Genomic DNA, 17,243 nt, shown 5'->3' with positions numbered 1-17,243 from the left:
CTACTCGGGAGATTGAGGCAGGAGAATGGCGTGAACCCGGGAGGCAGAGTTTGCAGTGAGCTGAGATCATGCCACTGCACTCCAGCCTGGGTGACAGAGCGAGACTCCACCTCAAAAAATACATAATAATAATAAATAAATAAATACTGAAGATACGTTTGAGAAAGAGTCAAATTAGCTCTAATGGAAGAAGTTTCAGAACTACATACGGTTGAATTCTGGCTGGACGCAGAATTGGGTCTTTCTAAACATGCTGACTGGGATATTCCATCAGTCTCCTCATCGAAGTTCACACTTTCAGAGATATCTAGCAGAAAAGGAAGAACTGTTAGCACTGCCAACACTGTTTAAAAAAGGTCTTTGAAACAAAGATAGTTTTAATTTTCTTGCTTAAAACATTCCTAACTATTCTGACCGTAAACACAACTATTTTGTCCAAATACATAAAACAGGCAAATTCATAGAGACAGAAAGTAGAATAGAGGTTACTAGGGGCTGGGGGAGGGGAGAATGAGGAATTATCTTGAATGGGTGTGAAGTCTCTGGGATGATGAAAAAGTTCTGGAGATGGATGGTAGTGATGGTTGCACAACATTGTTAATGCACTTAATGTCACTGAATCTCACACTTAAAATTGATTAAAGTTGTAAATTTTAGGCAGGGCAGGCTGGGCGCGGTGGCTCATGCCTGTAATCCCAGCACTTTGGGAGGCTGAGGTGGGCAGATCACGAAGTCAGGAGATTGAGACCATCCTGGCTAACATGGTGAAACCCCATCTCTACTAAAATACAAAAAATTAGCCGGGTGTGGTGGCACGCGCCTGTAGTCCCAGCTACTCAGGAGGCTGAGGCAGGAGAATCGCTTGAACCTGGGAGGCGGAGCTTGCAGCGAGCCGAGACTGTGCCACTGTACTATAGCCTGGGAGACAGAGACTCTGTCTCAAAAAAACAAAACAAAAAAAATTTAGGCAGGGCACAGTGGCTCGTGCTTGAACTCCTAGCACTTTGGGAGGCTGAGGCAGAAGGACTGCTTGAGGCCACCAGTTTGAGACCTGTCTCCATAAAAAGTTTTTTAAAAAAAATTAGCTGGTCACGATGGTACCTGTGTGTCTGTAGTCCTAGCTAGCTGAGGTGGTTGGATCACTTAAGCCCAGCATTTTGAGGCTAAAGTGAGCTATGCTTGTGCCACTGCACCCCAGCCTGGGTGACAGAATGACACCCGAACTCTTAAAAAAAAGTGTACTTTTTGTTATTTGGAAGGGAAGGGAAGGCTTCAGTAAAAACAGGAAAACTTGCTAGACAAATTCTAAAAAGAGCTGCAGCACTGGTAAATTATTATTATTTTTTGAGATGGAGTCTCACTCTGTTGCCCAGGCTGGAGTGCAGTGGCACCATCTCAGCTCACTGCAACCTCCGTCTCCTGGGTTCAAGCAATTCTCTTGTCTCAGCCTCCCCGGTAGCTGGGATTACAGGTGTGCGCCACGAAGCCCAGCTAATTTTTTTGTATTTTTAGTAGAGACAGGGTTTCACCATGTTGGTCAGGCTGGTCTCAAACTCCTGACCTCAGGTGATCTGCCCACCTTGGCCTCACGAAGTGCTGGGATTACAGGTGTGAGCCAACATGCCAGGCCAACACTGGTAACTTCTATGTTACGATGCATATTTTACCACAGTAAAAAAAAAATTCAATGATGCATTATTCTTTACAGCAGTTTTATTCCCCTCAGCATTTTCTTTTTATTTTATTTATTTATTTTTTTTGAGATGGAGTTTCGCTCTCGTTGCCCAGGGTGGAGTGCAATGCTGCAATCTGGGCTCACCGCAACCTCCGCCTCCTAGGTTCAAGCGATTCTCCTGCCTCAGCTTCTCGAGTAGCTGGGATTACAGGCATGTGCCACCACATCTGGTTAATTTTTTATTTTTAGTAGAGACGGGGTTTCTCCATGTTGGTCAGGCTGGCCTCGAACTCCCAACCTCAGGTGATCTGTCCGCCTAAGCCTCCCAAAGTGCTGGGATTATAGGCGTGAGCCACCATGCCTGGCCCCCCGGCATTTTCTTGATCTCTGTCTAGTTAACTAAATCTAATTAGGAATGTTTGAAATACTAGTACTTTGGATTTATGGAGCGTCTTTTATAGGAAATTTAAAACTGCTGGATGAAAAACTATTTTTTCATTTTATGCTTACATTTGAGTTAGAGGAGGAGATACTGATAGTCTTTTTGTTTTCTATTGTTTCTTGTTCATGGAGTATATAATCTGGAGAGGAATGCAGATGTGAAATAAAGTGTGATCGATGTGTGTTATGAAAGAGTGACGAGCCTCAGATTTATATGTGGGAGTACAGGCTCAGGAAGAATCATTTCTCCAAGAGAAAGAGGCAGAGCAAGACCTAAAGTAAATTCCCTTGTGTCTAGTATCTGCGGGGTGAAGTTACCCCTCACTGAAATGGTCCTCCAATCACAGATTTACAGATGGAATTAACAAGTGTGGCTTTTTTCTCTGAACCACTTTTTGTGCACATTCAACATCTCGGAAAGAAAAATGATCTATTTTTATACGGTACATACATAGATTGGTATTAGCTTTACTGAAGAACACAAGGATAAGACAAAGGTCAGTTTTAAAAAAATCAATCTCAGGCCGGGCGCAGTGGCTCACGCCTGTAATCCCAGCACTTTGGGAGGCCGAAATGGGTGGATCACAAGGTCAGAAATTCGAGACCAGCCTGGCCAATATGGTGAAACCCTGTCTCTACTAAAAATGCAAAAATTAGCCAGGCACCTGTAGTCCCAGCTACTCAGGAGGCTGAGGCAAGAGAATCCCTTGAACCCAGGAAGCAGAGGTTGCAGTGAGCCGAGATCACATCACTGCACTCTAGCCTGGGCGACAGAGCAAGACTTGGTCTCAAAAAAAAAATAAAAAAAAAAATCAGTCTCAACTGAAAACATAGGTCCATACAAAAACTTATGAGTGTTGATAACAACATTATTCCTAACAGGGAAAGTGGGAACAATCAAACGTCCATCAGCTGATCAACAAAATGTGGTTTATCCATACAATGGAGTGTTATCCAACAATAAAAAGAATGGAGTACGGACACTTGTTATAACATGAAGGAACCCTGAAAACATTATGCAAGTAAAACACTAGACACAAAAAGACAAATAGTGTATGATTCTATCAATATGAAATGTCCAGAACAGGCAAATCCACAGAGACAGCAAGTAGACTGGTGGCTGCCTAGGGCTGAGGGGATTGGAGGGAAATGGGAAATGACTGTTGAAGGTTATGAGGTTTCTTTTGGGGGTGATGAAAATTTTGTAAAATTGATTGTGAAAATGGTTGTAGAACTCTGTACTGAAAACCAATTTATTGTTTATTTATTTAAAGACAGAGTCTCGCTCTTGTAGCCCAGACTGGAGTGCAATGGCGCGATGTCTGTTCACTGCAACTTCCACCCGCAACGTTCAATCGATTCTGCTGCCTCAGCCTCCCGAGTAGCTGGAATTACAGCTGCCCACCACCACACCTGGCTACTTTTTTTTGAATTTTTAGTGGAAACGGAGTTTCACCACATTGGCCAGGCTGGTCTCGAACTCCTGATGTCAGGTGATCTGCCTGCCTCTGCCTCCCAAAGTGCTGGAATTACCGGCGTGAGGCACCATGCCTGGCCTATTGTTTACTTGAAATGGATGAGGTGTATGGTCTGTAATTTATATCTCAAAAGAGTTGTTACTTAAAAAAATTATTTGCTTTGCGAAGGACACTTTTTCCTTCTGCTGTCTAAAATATTAACTTATTATTTTTTGAGACAGGGTTTCACTCTGTTGCCCAGGTGGGAGTGCAGTGGCCAAATCACAGCTGCTCAGTGCAGCCTCAACTTCCCGGGCTCAAGTGATCCTCCCACCTCAGCCTCCTGAGTACATAGGACTACACCATGTCCAGGTAATTTTTTTGTAGAGACGGGGTTTCACCAAGTTGCCCAGTCTGATCTCAAACTCCTGGGCTCAAGCGATCCACCCACCTCGGCTTCCCAAAGTGCTGGGATTACAGGCATGAGCCACCACACCTGGCACCCCCCCTTTTTATTGGTAGCAAGAAGGCAGAAACTCCTGAGATATCACTATCGTATGGCTATCTTCACCTATCACTATGCTTTCAAATGCCATTTTAATACCAAGAACTCAGTTCCTGTGAATCTGTCTTGAGAGATCAAAGATCTCTCTGAAACTTTTAAGACAAGCAAATTGGACCCACTTACAGGGACATAATCTGCCAAACTGACACTTCTTAGAATTTAATCAAAACAGCACTTAATGGGTTTTATAGTCAAGATGCAACCTGTTGAGACATGAAAAGGCGTTAACTCACCTGGCACTGGAAGGCCAATTCTGAAAACGAACAGCCATTTCATAGAGCAGTGCACAAGGAGACAGTGTGGTGTTTACAGTCAGGGATAAAGAACGAGACTAAGAATCAGAAAATCTAAATCTGCCACTTTTCAGCTAGTTGACTCAGGGTGAGTAATTTAGCTTTGGTTAAATAGAAAATTATTTTTGCTCCGACTCATCCTATCTGTCCAATGCATATCTTTCACTTTCTTTTGTTGTAAAAATAGTGGTAGTAAAATAATAGGAAAGTACCATGGTCACCTTCATGTTAAAGACAGGAAAACTGTCTTTACAAACCCCCAAGGCACTATTACAACTATTAAATCAGATGAGGTAGTACATGTCAAGTGCCTGACACATGATGGACACTCACAATGTCAGGCTCCAGCTACTTCCCCGCTCCCCTAGCACGTAGGCAGACACACATCCTTCTTTGTTCAGTGGAATCACCCCCTCCCTTCCTCCTGGTACCTCTCTTGTCTCTTCTCATTGCCCTAGCAGAGCAATTCTGCATCTCCCCTGCCTGTGCTTTTGCAAACACCACACTATATTGGAACTGGAGGTCAGGCCATCATCAGTCAAACGATCTCCTAAATAGCTTTCCTGTTTCTGGACTTGCCCCCTTCAATTCCTTCTTTCTGGTACACAGTAATTTTTCCACAGCTCAACTGTGATCATATCATTCTTCAGCTTAAAATTCCTCACAGGTTCTTACTGCTCTTTTTTTTTTTTTTTTTTTTTGAGACGGATGGAGTCTCGCTCTGTCGCCCAGGCTGGAGTGTAGTGGCGTGATCTCGGCTCACTGCAAGCTCCGCCTCCCGGGCTCATGCCATTCTCGTGCCTCAACCTCCTGAGTAGCTGGGACTACAGGCGCCCGCCACCACACCTGGCTAATTTTTAGTAGAGACAGGGTTTCACCGTGTTAGCCAGGATGGTCTTGATCTCCTGACCTTGTGATCCGCCCATGTCGGCCTCCCAAAGTGCTGGGATTACAGGCATAAGCCATAGCGCCCAGCCCTATTTTTTTTAAATTAATTTTTATTTTTAATTTTTATTTTTTGAGACAGGGTCTCACTCTACACACAGGCTGGAGTGCAGCAGCACAATCTTGGCTCACTGCAGCCTCGAACTCTGGGGCTCAAGCAATCCTCCCACCTCAGCCTCCCAAAGTGCTGGGGTTATAGGCATAAGCCACTCCACCCAACCCAATTTTTTTTTTTTTTTTAATTTTTAAAGACATGGTTTCATTCTGTCACCCAGGCTGGAGTGCTGTGGCATGATCATAGCTCACTGCATCCTCAATAACCTGGGCTCGAGCAATCCTCCTAGCACAACCTCTCAAGTAGCTGGGACTACCAGTGTGTACCACCACACCCAGCTAATTAAAAAAATTTTTTTGTTAGAGACTGGGTCTTGCTATGTTGCCCTGGCTGGTCCTGAACACCTAACTTCAAGCAATACTCCCACCTCAGCCTCTTAAAGTGCTGGGATTACACATGTGAGCCACCATGTCCAGCCTTCTATTACTCCTTAGATAAAGTCCCAATTCCTGACATGGTCTATTAGGTCCCATATAATTAGAGCCCACTTCCCTCTCCTGGCTCATCTCTCTACATCCCCCTTCCTACCCTATGACCACACGCCCTGAGCTGCTGCCATTCTGAACTGGCCAGCACCTCTTCCTGAGTCAGGCACTAGCTCAAATATCACTTTCTCTGGGAAAGTGTCCAAGTGGAGTGAGGCGTCGGGCTCTCTCAGCACCTTGATTTTCTAGCTCTAGCCTATTTAAGTGCATGAAGCTTCAATTAGAATAAGCGCTCCATGAGGGCAGGAACCATGCTTACTCATGTATCCTAAGTACCTAGAATGTTGCCTCAGATATGGTATGCACTCAAACATATTTTCTTACTTTACTTTTGTTGTTGTTGTTGTTGAGACGGGGTCCTGCTCTGTAACCCAGGCTGGAGTGCAGTGGTGCAATCGCAAGCTTAGTGCAACCTCCACTTCCCAGGCTCAAGCCATCCTCCTGCCTCAGCCCCCCAAGTAGCTGGGACTACAGGTGTGTGCCACTGCACCCAGCCTTTTTTTTTTTTTTTTTTTGCATTTTTTGTAGAGACAAGGTTTCTCTATGTTGCCCAGGCTGGTCTTGAACCCTTGGACTCAAGTGATCTGCCCGCCTCAGCCTCCCAGAGTGTTAGGATTATAGGCATGAGCCACCATGCCTGGACTCAAAACATACTTTCTTTTTCTTTTCTTTTTTTTTTTTTTTTGAGAAGTTTCACTCTTGTTGCCCAGGCTGGAGTGCAATGGTGCAATCTTGGCTCACTGCAACCTCTGCCTCCCAAGTTCAAGCAATTCTCCTGCCTCAGCCTCCCGAGTAGCTGGGATTAATAGGCACCCACCACCATGCTTGGCTACTTTTTAAATATTTTTAGTAGAGAGGGGTTTCACCATGTGCTGGTCTCAAACTCTAGACCTTCAGGTGATCCACCCACCTTGGCCTCCCAAAGTGCTGGAATTATAGGCGTGAGCCACTAAGCCTGGCCAAAACATACTTTCTAAATAAGTGAATATACAAATTTGTTTAAACGTTCATTTATTATGCCATTCCGTGGTAGAATCTCCTGATTCATATATGCCAGGACCTAGCAATGTTTGCCTAATGCAAAGTAGGTACCCAATACATATTCATTATTGGGCTTCAGTTTTCTCATCTGCAAAGGGGATGCTTAATCCCTTCTCATTATAAAATTATTTTTCGGCTGGGCGTGGTGGCTCACGCCTATAATCCTAGCACTTTGGGAGGCCGAGGCGGGCGGATCACCAGGTCAGGAGATCGATACCATCCTGGCTAACACCGTGAAACCCCGTCTCTACTAAAAAAATACAAAAAATTAGCCAGGCATGGTGGCGGGCGCCTGTAGTCCCAGCTACTCAGGAGGCTGAGGCAGGAGAATGGCGTGAACCCGGGAGGCAGAGCTTGCAGTGAGCCGAGATCGCGTCACTGCACTCCAGCCTGCGCGACAGAGTGAGACTTTGTCTCAAAAAAAAAAAAATTATTTTTCTAAAAAGGAAAGAAGACTACAAGGGACCTTTGAAATGTATGGGAATATTTATGGATATGAGAGCTCCAACTAGAAGAAAGGCTATCAATCATCACCAACTATGAAATGGAGGTGGAGTAGAGGGGTTGAGTGACAACTCTGTCAGAAGAAGAGGGTGGGAACTGAAAATAGTCAAAAAGAGACAAACAGTCATCTATGGCCATCTATGGTAGCTAGTATTTTATATTTAATTATCTTCTTTTTCTCAGGCAACAGTATAAATACTACCATTGCTGACAATTACCAACATTCAGATGTAAAAGATGCTAAATACTGTCACCTCTGTGAGGCCGTAAGCCATGAGTAATTTTGAGTCATGTAGATTGTTACCCACAATGAAAAGAAAGGAAAAGATTACAATTGAGTAAGAAGACAAATTGCCTTAAAATCATTACCAGTCCTCACCATGCTTTTGGAGACGCTCCTGAAGTCCTGGCTTGGAAGCAGTATCCACGGTGTTTTCAGCATCTTCTTCCACAACAGGGGAGCTTACTGATGGAGCATGAACTTCGTCTGGTTTCAGGACAGCAGCTGGACCATCAATACCTAAGGGCCAAAATAAAATGAATTTTAAAAAAGGAGCAAAGTATTATTCACTAGTTGGGTAGATTTGGCGTATGTGATCAGAATTAAGAACTACCAAATCATTTTATCTTCCGTCCTTTCTTAACATCCGTAAGAACATTTGTTAAGAGAGTAGGTCAGAACTGGTGTTCTTTTTTTCTGAGACAGGATCTCACTCTGTCACCCAGGCTGGAGAGCAGTGGTGTAATCACAGCTCACTGTAGCCTCGACTTCCTAGGCTCAAACGATCCTCCCACTTCAGTCCCCCGAGTAGCTGGGACTACAGGTGTGTGCTGCTACACCTGGCTAATTGTTAATTTTTTTGTAGAGATGGAGTCTTGTTATGTTGCCCAGGCTAATCTCAAACACCTGGCCTTAAGTGATCTGCCTTTCTGGCCTCCCAAAGTGCTGGGATCACAGGTATAAGCCACCACGCCCAGCCTGGTGTTCACTTTATTAACATGCTCTGTTACTAAAGTCATATGTACTTGTACTTCAGTAACTGAAGTAATATGTACTTCAGAAACTTAAGAATGAGACCAAGAAAACAAAGTAGGTCCTCCATAGTACAGATCCTGTACAAGCCAATAGCTCCAGTGGCTTGATTTAGAGGCACTTACAATCTTATTCTTCCTCCGCCCCTCACCATCTCAGATGGTCCTTTCAACTATCTGTTGGAAGAACGGACGCTCTCTACCTATTCCCGGCTTCATGATTCACCTCTGCCACGATTTAACAATCAAGAGCTCCTCAAATAGGTCATTCTAAACTCATTCATCTGGCATCTAGAAAACAACAGTTCTTGCCGGGCATGGTGGCTCAAGCCTGTAATCCTAGCACTTTGGGAGGCCAAGGCGGGTGGATCACCTGGGTCAGGAGTTCGAGACGAGCCTGGCCAACATAGTAAAACCCCGTCTCTACTAAAATTATAAAAAAATTAGCCGGGCATGGTGGCAGGTGCCTGTAAACCCAGCTACTCGGGAAGTTGAGGCAGGAGAATCACTTGAACCTGGGAGAAGGAGGTTGGCAGTGAGCCAAGATCGCGCCATTGTACTCCAGCCTGGGCGACAAAAGCAAAACTCCGTCTCAAAAAAAAGAAAACAACAGTTCTAAAATGGACGCAAACCTTAAGGCATCTTCCACTGATTATATCATTGCTTTTATTCTCCTCAAAGACCCCAAATGTGATCATAAAGATTTATGAAGGTACCTAGTAATGGTGCTAATAATATTGTCCCTTTGGTCCGTCTGACAATCCTCGTGCCTTCTAGGTTTGTGAAAATTGTACCCCACTAGGAAGTGATGCTGCCTAAATACACACCATGTAAGATGACATTGCTGTGGGGAGTATGACAGTTCACCAAGGGAGTCTGCTCATCACTGGCCCTTGGCTTTGCCCGACGTAGCCTGGCTTCTGGATTGGGCTGCACCATAAATGGCTCAAGGCGCTTTTTCCTTTGCCTCTTCTCAAGTAGTAGCCTCTAGGAAAAAAGCGATATGACAGCCAACAAGGAGAGTTTTGACATGACCAAACCATTTCCAACATGCCCAGTTTGTTTTTCACTGATCCTCACAAAACATCTTGTAAATTATTTTTTCCCCATTTAAGAAATGGGAAAACTGAGGCACAGAGAGGAGTAAGGATTCAATCATTTCATTTAACAAATACTTTTGAACACCTAACACCTATAAAGATCTATTTAAAATCAGATGATGCATTTTTTTTTTCTTTTTTTTGAGACAGAGTCTCACTCAGTTGCCCAGGCTGAGTGCAGTGGCACCATCACAGCTCACTGCAGCCTTGACCTCCAAGGCGCGCCCAATCCTTCTGCCTCAGCCTCCTGAAGAGCTGGGACTACAGGTGTGTGCTACCACGCCCAGCTATTTTTTGTATTTTTGTAGAGACAGGGTTTCCCGATATTGCCCAGGCTGGTCTCAAACTCCTGAGCTCAAGCAGTCTGCTTGCCTTGGCCTCCCAAAGTGTTGGGATTACAGGCGTGAGCCACTGCACCTGCCCCACACAGTGCATTTGTAACCAAGTCTACTAAAGATGTATGGGAATCATCATAGCATTATCAAATGTGACCACAAGCTCAAAACATACAAACACACATGCACGGGGGACAGATGGAGGAACACAGCAAGGGTGGTTTCTTCAGGTGGCAGACTATGGCATGATTGTTTTCTCTTTTCTAGTCTTTTTTTTTTTTTTCAAAGTTTTCTTACTTTTGTAAATGGAAGAAAAAAACTTCATTATTCTCTAAAACTCAAATTATTTCCATGTTCTAATTAGTCAAAGGGCAGTAAGTTTGGCATTCTTGTTTACCTTATATAATTAGAAATCAAATTTGGATCAAGGGTGAGAAGAAAAAAATGGCAGTTGGAACATATCAAATAGAAAGCAGTCAACTCTATGAATAAAAGCAAGATAAAGACTATGGTAGCAAGAAAAGTCAGGAAACAAGCATGACAGACTATGAGAAAAAAAAAGCCAATGAAATGGAAAGGAAGGTACTAGCACATAGTACTAGTACCTTTTGGCACATAAGGGCTTATAATATATAGAAATTATTATTGATCTGGGATAACTCAGAGTAGGAAAAATGTTAAGCCCCATGCTAAAAAATAAAGACATGATTAAAAAACAAATATATTATAACCCACTTCCTACTGTTTTTCAGGCAAAAGAAGCCATCTGTTTACTTTTTTCCATCAATACTGTTTTAGAAAAGTGCCTCCAGGAAGAAGAGTCACTCCAAGGGGTGAGACTATCAAAAAAGGAAGTGTGTTTTTCCTGAACTGGGCTGATGAGAGCACACTGATTAATTCAATAGCTTGCATATAGAGGGAAAAGATTGGGGAGTTAAGATAACGTGCCAATACGGAATATACCATCAAGAATGAATAGGTGTTAGAGCAAGGACTAAGTTGTTTGGAGATTATTTTGAGATTTCATGAATTACCATGAATAGAAGAAGGACGTTAACCCAGGAACACTAAATACACAGGAGGCTATAATGACTTCCACCAAACAGAATTGGCCACTGAGATTCTTCTAGCAGCCGGGCGCAGTGGCTCACGCCTGTAATCCCAACACTTTGGGAGGCAGAGTCAGGTGGATCACTTGAGGTCAGGAGTTCGAGACCAGCCTGGCCAACATGGTGAAACCCCGTCTCTATGAAAAATACAAAAATTGGCCTGCGTCGTGGCGCATGCCTGTAATCCTAGCTACTCAGGAGTCTGAGGCAGGAGAATCACTTGAACCCAGGAGGTAGAGGTTGTGGTGAGCTGAGATCATGCCACTACACTCCAGCCTGGGTGACAGAGCAAGACTCGAGACTCTGTCTCAAAAAAAAAAAAAAAATTCTTCTAGCAACCAAGAAGTCTTGTATAATGGATAAAAAGTAACTTGCTGGCCGGGCACAGTGGCTCATGCCTGTAATCCCAGCACTTTGGGAGGCTGAGGCGGGCGGATCACCTGAGGTCGGGAGTTCAAAGCCAGCCTGACCAACATGGAGAAACCCCGTCTCTACTAAAAACACAAAAATTAGCCGGATGTGGCGGCGCATGCCTGTAATCCCAGCTACTCGGAGGCTGAGGCGGGAGAATCGCTTGAGCCTGGGAGGCGGAGGTTGCGGTGAGCTGAGATTGTGCCCCTGCACTCCAGCCTGTGCAACAACAGCGAAACTCCATTTCAAAAAAAAAAGTAACTTGCCTGAAAAGGTGGTAAATATGAAGTACTGAAATCATAAGAAACTGCCATATCTTATCTATGTGGCCACAGCTATTTCGTCTCATACATAGTCTGTGAAATGATCGATGAAACAAAATCACATACTGTAGGCTGGGCGCGGTGGCTCACGCCTGTAATCCCAGCAGTTTGGGAGGTCGAGGTGGGCGGATTACCTGAGGTCAGGAGTTTGAGACCAGCCGGGCCAACATGGTGAAACCCCGTCTCTATTAAAAAATAAAATTAGCCAGGCGTGGTGGCAAGCGCCTGTAATCCCAGCTACTTGGGAGGCTGAGGCAGGAGAATCACTTGAACCTGGGAGGCAGAGGTTGCCGTGAGCCGAGATTGGACCACTACACTCCAGCCTGGGCGACAGAGCGAGACTGTCTCAAAACAAAAACAAAAACAAAAACGAATGCTGTAGCTATTTTTTGAGACGGAGTTTCACTCTTGCTGCCCAGGCTGGAGTGCAATGGTGCAACCTCAACTCACTTGCAATCTCTGCCTCCGGGGTCAAGCAATTCTCCTGACTCAGCCTCGGGAGTAGCTGGGATAACAGGCACCTGCCACCACACCCAGCTAATTTTTTTTGTATTTTTAGTAGAGATGGGGTTCACATGCAAGGAAAATATTTTCTTTCTTTTTTTTTTTTTGAGACAGAGTCTTGCACTGTCACGCAGGCTGGAGTGCAGTGGCGCGATCTCGGCTCACTGCAAGCTCTGCCTCCCGGGTTCACGCCATTCTCCTGCCTCAGCCTCCCGAGAAGCTGGGACTACAGGCGTCCGGCACCGCGCCCGGCTAATTTTTTGTATTTTTAGTAAAGACGAGGTTTCACCGTGTTGGCCAGGATGGTCTCGATCTCCTGACCTCATGATCCGCCCGCCTTGGCCTCCCAAAGTGCTGGGATTACAGGCATGAGCCACCGTACCTGGCCAAGGAAAATATTTTCTATAGAAAAGGAGTTTTCTGCTGTGGTCTAGAAAAGGGAGGCCAAAGAGCTAGAATTTGATAGGGTTATCAGGTTTGTCCAAGAAAGAGAAGTATCTTTTTTTTTTTTTTTGAGACAGAGTCTCACTGTGTTACCCAGGCTGGAGTGCAGTGGTGCGATTTCGGCTCACTGCAACCTCTGCCTCACGGGTTCATGCAATTTTCCTGCCTCAGCCTCCCGAGTAGTGGGGATTACAGGTGCACCCCACCATGCCCAGCTGATTTTTAAACTTTTAGTAGAGATGGAGTTTCACCATGCTGACCAGGCTGGTCTCAAACTCCTGACCTCATTCCCTCTGATTCCTTGCTCACCAATAAGCCTTCTAATTTGAAGTTTAACTTCTTAGGTATCGTATTCCCAGGAAAAGAGTATTATGAACAGTAGACATGAATACACACTGAAAGAGTAGAGCTCCCTTTATAAATTAATAACTTGGGGTTCTGGTTTTAAAACTTACTGGTGTGGGTTTAACTAGTGTGAATTTGTGCCAAAGGACCTGGTTATATCCAGTTCACTGACAAACTAAGCTCTCACTTGTTAAGGGGAGACTAGACCCCTGACCACAGTGTTCCTGCCAAGGTATCTGGGGAAGCCTCTCTCTATCTACTTAAAGACAAATCAAACTCATTTAGACCAATGACTTAAGAAAAAAACAACTGTAGACTCAAACTGTAATCAGGGCCACAGCTACTATACCTCAGTATTGAATATATCTTACTACTGTCCAAGTTTACAAATAAGAAAAATACCATTAAACATATATGTGCAAGCTGCCATCTTGGTGAAAACTGTCATGCAGTTTGGATGGGGGAGGAGAGAAGTGCTACTTGTGTTTGAATGTAACAATGTCAATTCCTATTCCATCTATATTTTACTTCCCTGAAAACCTAAGAGTGCTTTAAACGAGGCTACATCAATGAAGGACTCATTACCAAGATAGAGTAAGTCAGGGAGCCAGGAAGAAAGCCAGAGCTGATGGTTAGATGCCCTAAATGCAATTAAAACACACTGCCTTCATGATTTTAAGTGTCATATAAACTAAAATTTAATCACTTTAAAATTTCCTAATTATCTTGGGAACTGAACTGTAAAAGAATCTATCTTCCCAAGAATTTAGTGGTATGTCTTACTATACTGCCTGGGGCTAAAATATTGAATGGTGATGTCAAAATAAACAATAAGAAATTAAAGGAGATCAGATAGGTGGAAATTTCCATGAAATAACTTTATCCAATAAAATACTGACCGGCTAATCCCAGCACTTTGGGAGGCTGAGGTGGGCAGGAGTTCGAGGCCAACATGCCGGAAACCCCATCTCTACTAAAAATGCAAAAATTAGCTGGATGTGGTGGCACAAGCCTGTAAATCCAGCTACTTGGGAGGCTGAGGCAGGAGAATTGCTTGAACCCGGGAGGCAAAGGTTGCAGTGAGCCAAGATCGCACCATTGCACTCCAGCCTGGGCAACAGAGCAACCATCTCAAAATAAATAAAACCTCATTTAAATTAATGATAGTTTAACTAATTCTCAATTTTCCTAGAGAAGGAGTCACCCTAGAGGTGATGGGCTAAGGTTACACTATGACAGTTTTCCAACAGACCGACCAACCACAGAGTACAACCAGCATCAGGCTAGTTGTCTGCAGTCTATCAGTTTGTTTAAAAATCTCGGCCGGGCACGGTGGCTCACGCCTGTAATCGCAGCACTTTGGGAGGCTGAGGCGGGCAGATCACGAGGTCAAAGGATTGAAACCATCCTGGCCAACATGGTGAAATCCCATCTCTACTAAAAATTAAAAAAATTAGCTGGGCGTGGAGGCATGCGCCTGTAGTCCCAGCTACTCAGAAGGCTGAGGGAGGAGAATCGCTTGAACCTGGGAGGTGGAGGTTGCAGTGAGCCTGAGCTGAGATTGCACCACTGCACTCCAGCCTGGCGACAGAACGAGACTCTGTTTCAAAAAAAAAAACAAAATAAAAAAACTAACTTAATCTCCCCGCCCACAAAGCAAGATCATAGGAAGGTAAGACTAAAATTTTTAAACTAGACTTCTTAAAATATCATTCAGTGCAGTGATGACCTCTCATCATACAAATAGATGAGCAACTCGGCTCAAAGGAACTATGTTGTACTTTAATCCATTTTCATCAGACGAAATAAATGTACTCTACCTAATATGCATCCATGTCAGAAATATCACAGCAAGAATCAGAAAATCCATTCTGGGCTGGGCGCAGTGGCTCACGCCTGTAATCCCAGCATTTTGGGAGGCCGAGATGGGTGGATCACTTGAGGCCAGGAGTTTGAGACCAGCCTGACAAACATGGCAAAACCCTGTCTCTACTAAAAATACAAAAAATTAGCCAGGCATGGTGGCGTCTGCCTGTAGTCCTAGCTACTCGAGAGGCTGAGGCATAAGAATCGCTTGAACCCGAGAGGCAGAGGTTGCAGTGAGCCAAGATCATGCCACTACACTCCAGCCTGGGCAACAGAGCTACACTCTTGTCTCAAAAAAAAGAAAAGAAAAGAAAATCCATTCTGCAGCTTGCTAAGGTGCCCACATACCCTGAAAACGAGTATCTTGCCAGGTATGGTGGCTCACACCTGTAATCCCAGCACTTTGGGAGACCAAGGTGGGTGGATCACTTGAGGCCAGGAGTTCAAGACCAGCCTAGCCAACATGGTGAAACTCCATCTCTACGAAAAATACAAAAATTAGCCAGGCGTGGTGGGTGCACTCCTCTAATCCCAGCTACTCTGGAGGCTGAGGCACAAAAATCATGTGAATCTGGGAGGCAGAGGTTGCAGTGAGCCAAGATTGCGCCACTACACTCCAACCTGGGCAACAGAGAAAGACTTCTCCTCAAAAACAAGAAAGAGTATCCTAGTGAAACTGGTAAAAATAAAAGCAAGATATACTCAACAGGAAAGTATTTCAATAAATGGTGTTGGGAAAGCTGGATATCCGAATGAAGCTGAATCTCTGTTTCACACTATACACATCAATTAATTCAAACATACAGTTAGATAGAAGAAATATGTTCTAGTGTGCAATAGCACAAGAGGGTGACTATAGTTAAGAATAATTTATTGGCTGGGAGTGGTAGCTCATGCCTGTAATCCCAGCACTTTGGGAGGCTGAGGCGAGCAGATCACCTGAGGTCGGGAGTTCGAGACCAGCCTAACCAACATGGAGAAACCCTGTCTCTACTACAAACACAAAATTAGCTGGGCGTGGTGGCACATGCCTATAATCCCAGCTACTCAGGAGGCTGAGGCAGGAGAATTGCTTGAACCTGGGAGGCAGAGGTTGCAGTGAGCCAAGATTGCGCCATTGTACTCCAGCCTGGGCGACAAGAGCAAAACTCCGTCTCAAAAAAAAAAAAAAAAAAGAATTATTTATTGTATATTTCAAAATAGCTAGAAGATTTGAAATGTTCCCAACACAAAGAAATGACAAATGTTTGAGGTGATGGATACCTTAAATAACATGATCATTACAATAATTTGATCATTACACGTTGTGTGCATGTATCAAATATCATGTGTACCCCATAAATATGTACAATTATTATACGTCAGTTTTAGAAGTAAACCACAGAGGTCGGGCACAGTGGCTCATGCCTGTAATCCCAGCACTTTGGGAGGCCGAGGCAGGCGGATCATGAGGTTAGGAGTTCGAGATCAGCCTGACCAATATGGTGTAACCCAGTCTCTACTAAAAATACAAAAATTAGCCAGGTGTGGTGGCGCACACCTGTAATCCCAGCTACTCAGGAGGCTGAGGCAGGAGAATTGCTTGAACCCGGGAGGCGGAGGTTGCAGTGAGCTGAGATTGTGCCACTGCACTCCAGCCTGGGGGACAGACAAATACTGCATCTCAGAAAAAATAAATAAACCACAGAAAGTGTAAAAGCTAAAACTATAAAACTTGACCAGGCATGATGGCTCATGCCTATAATCCTAGCACTTTGGGAGGCAGAGGAAGGAGGATCACTTGAAGTCACAAGTTTGAGACCAGCCTGGGCAACACTGCAAGATCCCATCTCTAAATACAGGAAAAAGAAAAGAAAAAAGAAAAATTAGCCAAGTGTGGTCGTGCATGCCTGTAGTCTCAGCTACTTGGGAGGCTGGGGTGGGAGGATTGCTTGAGCCCAGGAGGTCAAGACTTCAGTAAGCTATGACTGTATCACTGCACTCCAGCCTGGGTGACAGAGCGAGACCCTATCTCAAAAAAATAAAAAAAATAAAAGGCCACCACACACACACACACACACACACACACACAACTCAACATAATTAGTCATTAGGGTAATGCAAATCAAAACTACAATGAGATACCACTTCACACCCACCAGAATGGCTCTAAATCACAGACAGACAATAACAAGTGTTGGTAAGAATGTGGAAAAACTGGCTGGGCACAGAGGCAGAGGTTGCAGTGAGCCAAGATCGTGCCACTGCACTCCA

The 17,243-nt window shown here is 44.4% G+C and overlaps 1 protein-coding gene and 1 non-coding gene across 2 annotated transcripts in view; both read right to left on the bottom strand.

Moving 5' to 3' along the window:
* Nucleotides 1-17,243, bottom strand: part of TULP3 (TUB like protein 3) — a 50,434-nt gene that overhangs the window by 10,623 nt on the left and 22,568 nt on the right. Inside the window, exons 5-7 of the mRNA XM_054663015.2 lie at nucleotides 9,381-9,540; nucleotides 7,901-8,041; nucleotides 210-307 (exon numbers count right to left, since the gene is read on the bottom strand). Of these exons, the coding sequence (XP_054518990.2) occupies nucleotides 210-307; nucleotides 7,901-8,041; nucleotides 9,381-9,540 (399 nt within the window). The remainder of the gene's footprint in view (nucleotides 1-209; nucleotides 308-7,900; nucleotides 8,042-9,380; nucleotides 9,541-17,243) is intronic.
* Nucleotides 1,266-1,326, bottom strand: LOC112205126 (U7 small nuclear RNA). Its single transcript, XR_002938981.1, has one exon. It is a non-coding gene; the product is annotated as a U7 small nuclear RNA (small nuclear RNA).

This window comes from Pan troglodytes, chromosome 10, assembly GCF_028858775.2.
Source record: "Pan troglodytes isolate AG18354 chromosome 10, NHGRI_mPanTro3-v2.0_pri, whole genome shotgun sequence".
Classification (NCBI taxonomy): Eukaryota; Metazoa; Chordata; class Mammalia; order Primates; family Hominidae; genus Pan; species Pan troglodytes.
Note: the sequence above shows the minus strand (reverse complement) of the source record. Positions and strands in the feature narration are given on the sequence as shown.